This window comes from Dipodomys ordii, unplaced genomic scaffold, assembly GCF_000151885.1.
Source record: "Dipodomys ordii isolate 6190 unplaced genomic scaffold, Dord_2.0 Scaffold44, whole genome shotgun sequence".
Lineage (NCBI taxonomy): Eukaryota > Metazoa > Chordata > Mammalia > Rodentia > Heteromyidae > Dipodomys > Dipodomys ordii.
The window spans coordinates 2950089-2955624 of NW_012267260.1; the positions used below are offsets into that span (position 1 = coordinate 2950089).

Sequence of the window (5536 nt, forward strand, 5' to 3'; positions counted from 1 at the left end):
CAAAAAAAAAAAAAAAAAAGTGAAAAACTAAGAACATAATCATGATTACATTTAAAATGAAAGCCACAGGTATGGGGGTGGATGAATACAAATTGCATTCATCAGTAATCGCTTGTGAGGCACAGAGTTTTAGTGGCGTCTGTGATGGATCTGTGGATGCACAGTGAACACATAGTCAGGCCTCTTTGAAGATGCACACAAGTAAAGGAAGGCAGGCGTGGAGGAGCTCAGGAAACAAGCACTTCACAAGTGACCAGCTCTTGAACAGGAAGTGCTGGTGGCTTCCTGTGAGTCCGGGGTGTGCGGCCCTCTGCAGGCAGCACAGGGAAACACTTGTCGTGAGTCATGGGTCATGGCGGCAATCTTGTCCCTGGGGTTGTAGAAGAAAAGGGAGTTAAGGTGAAGTCAGGGCCTGTGACTGGACCGTGCGGCCTGCTCTCCTGGTCTCACAGCCGCATCTTCACTACGCATTGCACAGACACGTTATTCCTTCATGAGCGCACGGGGCTTTAGCTCAATCTTTTCCTACAACAAAGGCACACAATGTGCAAATAAGGTAGTGCCAATCCATTTAAGTTATGGGGAAAAAGGACTGATGTGTATTACATGACCAGTCATAGGGTGGGGGAGTTTGGATGATCCTTGAGCCATGTCGTATCACATGATGAGGACACCAATGATTCTGATCTATTGTCATTGGAGATAAAGGCTTTCGGGGCCTTCTAAAGTCTCGGGGTCAAAGGATTTCCAAATCTCCACCATTGTGGGACATCTCTCCCAGATCAAAACCTAGCCCTGGCTAGATCAGGGTACTTAGACTGCCACACTCAGATCTCCTACCAGGAAAGGATCGCTCAAGTTTAAGAGACCATGAAATCCTGGAAAGACCTAACATGAACTTATTTACTTCTTCTGCTTGCAGTTTGAAGAAGAGTTTATAGCATCTCCTGAAGACATGGCAAAGTTAAAAACTGGTAAGCCTAAGTTTCCTCTGTCCCCGATCAGGTTATCGGGGAAAGGCAGTCATCCGAGGCAAGGGCAGCACGTCAGTACCATGATGTTGGGGAGAGGCCAGGAGGGGAAATGTGGGGGTTGGGGCTTCTGGTACACCAGACAACACGGTCAGTGCGAGGAAGGACTGAACCGCTCCAAGTGCCCCCAGGACCCTGTGAGTGTGCCCTGCTTGCTTCCTGTGCCAGTGAGCTCAGAGAGCTCAAGAGCCACGGTGCCCTTCGCTCAGACATGCACAGTGACAGACACGGAATCACGGGAGGAGCGCGACGTGGGGCAGACCCCTCTGCGTTCTCACTCACGGCTTGGGATGAGTTGCCACCGCCCCAGCAGTGCAAGGGCGGAGGCGTGCACGGTAGGACCGCCACAGAGAAAGCTCTCTCAGAAACCACTGTCAGCACAGTGAACACCAGGAGACTTCCTGTGGAAACTCCCACCTCAGGGGAAGCTCACCCTAATATCGATGAAGATGGCAAAATGGAGTCTTTGAAATGCAGTTGGTAGGGGTCATGCGATAAGATATGCGTAACTCTGAGGGTCAGTCTGATTCAGGTAAGGTATATGCAGTGTGTGAAACAGCACCATGAAATTCTTTGTACAGTCAACATACACCTTCAGAAACAAATGGCACGTGTTGTGAACCAGGCATGTCCTGGGGACTAGTAGAGGGGTGAGGGCAAATAGGGAGGTGTGGGGGGGGTGAGTAGGGTTGAGATACTTTATGTTCCTGTGTGGGAAAGGAACGGTGTGGCTCGTTAAGATCGGGTTGGGCTGGGAAGGGGAGGATGAAGTCGGTCAGGGGACATTGGGTGCAAGTTTAGACATGTCAAAGTGAACCCCTTCATCCAACTAATTGCTGCTTAGGGGGGAAAATGCCAACAAGAAAGAGTATGCATAATGATGAATTAAACCCCCAAAGCACAGAAATGCTCATCTGTATCTGCTTAGGACATCAATGAAATAAAATAGGCCAAAGGATGATGGATAAGAAAATGCAGAAATAAAACACGGAAAACAAAATTCTAGTTCACGTGAAAGATTAGTAGACAACCATCTTTTACCCTTTGGGATCTTCAGCCATTTCCGCAAACCTTTCCTTGTGGTATCACAGAAGTGTGACTGTTCTTTTCTTCCTTTTCTCTCAAAAGATGAGCGATTCATGTTCCAGCAGGTGCCCATGGTGGAGATGGACGGCATGAAGCTGGTGCAGTCCAGAGCCATTCTCAACTACATCGCCACCAAATACAACCTCTACGGGAAAGACGCAAAGGAGAGAGTCCTGTACGGCAAGCTTCCTGATCTTCCATCCGTCGATAGCCCGGGGAGGGGTTAGGTGCTTCATCCCAGTGTCAGGCTGGTCTGAGCATACGCACTGAGGTGACTGTGGCAGACTCCTCTAGGATAGATAGAGAGATAGACAGAGAGATGGATATCTCTTGATAGGCTGTTCTAAATAAATAATGCTGGCACCTAAAGAATGTAAGGAAACACCAGAAGACTTGAGTAGCATTCACTGAAGGCAAATGATGTTGCAAACACCTGACATGGTCCTGCCTCGGTCTTTAAACTGAAATCTCTACTGAAACACATTTGAATATTGGGATTTTCTCCCCTTTCAGGATTGATATGTATACAGAAGGCATGACAGATTTGAACGAAATGTTTATTCTTCTGCCAATGGCTTCTAAGGAAGAAAAACCTGACAAGATTGCTACAATAAAAGACAAGACAAAGAATCGCTACTTGCCTGCCTTTGAAAAAGTAAGTGCAGTTGTTGGAGTTGGGGCCACAGACTTCCAAGGACAAGAGGGAAACCGTGGCTGGGCTTTGCTGGGGTATTGGCCTCCACTTCCAGGGAGGCTTCCTGAAGCCCCGTGCAGCACCTGGGTCTACAAATCATTTTAGAGACGTGGACCACTAGGAAGCCCTGGAAAGTTCTGCCATAAAGTTTCACTTTAGGACATCCCAGTGTAGTATTCAGGGTTTGTCAGAGTGCTGACTACATCTGGCTCTAACTAGACCTGATCTGTAGAAGACTGGACCAATCTATGGGGTGGACTGGATCCTGCAGAACAACATGGATGGGAACTCAAGAGCCAAGCGATGACAATCACACAACGGAAAATACTTGGGCAGCTCGGACAGGGAGGCAGGCAGAAGCTGCGGGTCGGGGAGTACAGCAGTGCTCCAAGAAAGGGTGCACAGATGGGTAGAGGGGGAAGGTGGAGTGTTTAATGGGTCAGGATTTCGAGGTGAGCAAAAAACCATACAACCAAAGGAAATAAAGACTGACACTGTGTGGTGTATGTGTGTGTGTGTATGCGCGTGTGCGCAGGTGCATGCATGCATGAGCTCACATTCTGACTCATCCAATTCTGCAGGTGTTGAAGAGCCACGGGCAAGACTACCTGGTCGGCAACAGGCTGAGCAGGGCTGACATCCTCATGGTGGAACTTCTCTACTACATTGAGGAGCTGGACGCCAGCCTTCTGGATGGCTTCCCTCTGCTGCAGGTGAGGCATTCCAGAGCCTTCCAGCGCCCTCAGGCGGCAGCCCCTCCCTCCAAGAATACCATAGTTACAGCCACATGCTAGTAAGGCCCATCAGCCAACTTTTGCTAGGATTCCAAGTTAGGCTTCCATATTGGATTTGAGCCACAGAAATAATTTTTCTGCCAGGAAACACGAGGGAGTTGCAAACCCCAGAAGAATGTTTGCCTCTTCTAACAAGAAGGAACCAGGGCCACGCACCTTTCTGTGTGGACCATGTTCTGTTATGGGCATAGCCCTGACCGCCCTGGGATTTCTTCTGTCCCGTGTGCTCTTGCGTGTTCACACTCGGGTCATCTTCCCCTTGGCATTGCACACGTCCTCCGTAGCCTGCTACCACGCACACAGTCCCTCACCCCAACAACCCCAACTTATCTCTCCGTGGGAGTGTCTGTGCCTGGTTAGACTCGTAACATTAGATAGATTCTCATTTCCAACTTTATTTTCCCATGTCTCATGTCTTTGGATTTTCCTCTTCTTTCTTCTTCCTAATCCTTCTCCTCCTTCTTCCTCATCTTTCCCTCTTTCTCCTCCTTTGTCTTCCTTTTCTCCTCCCTCTTCTCTTCCTCTTCTTTTTTTCTTCCTTGAGCACCTCCTCATTTCTTCTTCTTCTTCTTCTTCTTCTTCTTCTTCTTCTTCTTCTTCTTCTTCTTCTTCTTCTTCTTCTTCTTCTTCTTCTTCTTCTTCTCTTTTTTACTTCGTGTTGTTACTATGACTTGAATTCAGGGGCTTACTCTCTCACTCAGCTTTTTTGCTCACACTGACATTCTACTTCTTGAGCCAAATCTCCACCTCCTGCCTTTTTGGTGGTTATTAGAAAGAAGAGCCTTATGGATTTCTCTGCCTGGGATGACTCAGATCTCAGACTCCTGAGTATCTAGGATTATAGTCATGAGCTACTAGGGTATGGCTTGTGTCTCCTTTAATACCTGAAAGATACAGCATGTTCTTGCTTTAGACAGGAAAATGAATACAACAGGTTTAAGTCTAAGGGAACAGTGAAGACTCTGAGCGGAATGAAGTCTCAGTAGAGGTCTTTGAGGACGGTGCTGTTGAGCTCTGTGTTCTGGCCCTTATGTTCCCTGGGACTCTGTTCCCAGCCTCCTCCTTGAACTGGGCTTGGTCCAAGATGGCTTCGGATTCCTGGGAGGTGCTCATCCCTGGGTGGACTGTGGGCTCCTCTCTGAGGCTCTGCTTTCTGTGTTGCAGGCCTTGAAGACCAGGATCAGCAACCTCCCCAACGTGAAGAAGTTCCTGCAGCCCGGCAGCCAGAGAAAGCCTCCCCTTGATGAGAAAGTTCTAGAAGAAGCAAGGAAGACCTTCAAATTGTAATAAAGATGACATTGGCGAGATGTGGGCATCTGAAGCATCTGATGTTTTGCAATGCTGATGTATTTCATGTAAATGTTGAGTCTGTTTATAGGAGATAATAAAAATTTACAAATGTTCTGTTGACCTAACATCACAGAGTGTGAGCTTCCATGCCTAGCATGGTATAGAAAGAGAAGACACAATAAATACATTAAAAAGATTAGTGCAAACAAGACAAAGAAATATACTGAAATCTAAGTTAAGATACCTCCAACCACAGAAAAAGGATGTCAAAATTAATGTTGAATAAAGTAAGAAGTTAATTTAAAAAAACTTAATTTACCAAGTAGCAATTAAACAAATGGAAACGGGAAATAAACAGAGATAGTTAAACCTGAACAAGAAAAATGAACGGAAGTCAAGCAAGGTAAAAGGGAATTACAACCATGGTTTTAGCCAATTTATGCATTTGTATTCAGGTACTGAGTTGTGATGTTTTGGGGTTGTGATATTTCCTTGTTTTGTCATCGTAGATGTACTGGCTCTGTTTCTCCATTGTAAATTTTCACATCTATTGGGAAAGAGTTCTTACTTCCTTTCAGATGAGAGAGAATGGATGCAGAAACATGGTGCACAACTGAACAATAGATGAGATATTTGTGTGA

The 5536-nt window shown here is 46.6% G+C and overlaps 1 protein-coding gene across 1 annotated transcript in view; it reads left to right on the forward strand.

The window, feature by feature from the left end:
* LOC105987814 (glutathione S-transferase A3-like) overlaps window positions 1-4907 on the forward strand; it is a 6560-nt gene extending 1653 nt beyond the window's left edge. The window contains exons 2-6 of the mRNA XM_013019200.1: window positions 923-974; window positions 2160-2292; window positions 2631-2772; window positions 3393-3524; window positions 4770-4907. Of these exons, the coding sequence (XP_012874654.1) occupies window positions 923-974; window positions 2160-2292; window positions 2631-2772; window positions 3393-3524; window positions 4770-4892 (582 nt within the window). The 3' untranslated portion in view covers window positions 4893-4907. The remainder of the gene's footprint in view (window positions 1-922; window positions 975-2159; window positions 2293-2630; window positions 2773-3392; window positions 3525-4769) is intronic.
* Window positions 4908-5536: the final 629 nt, after the last annotated feature.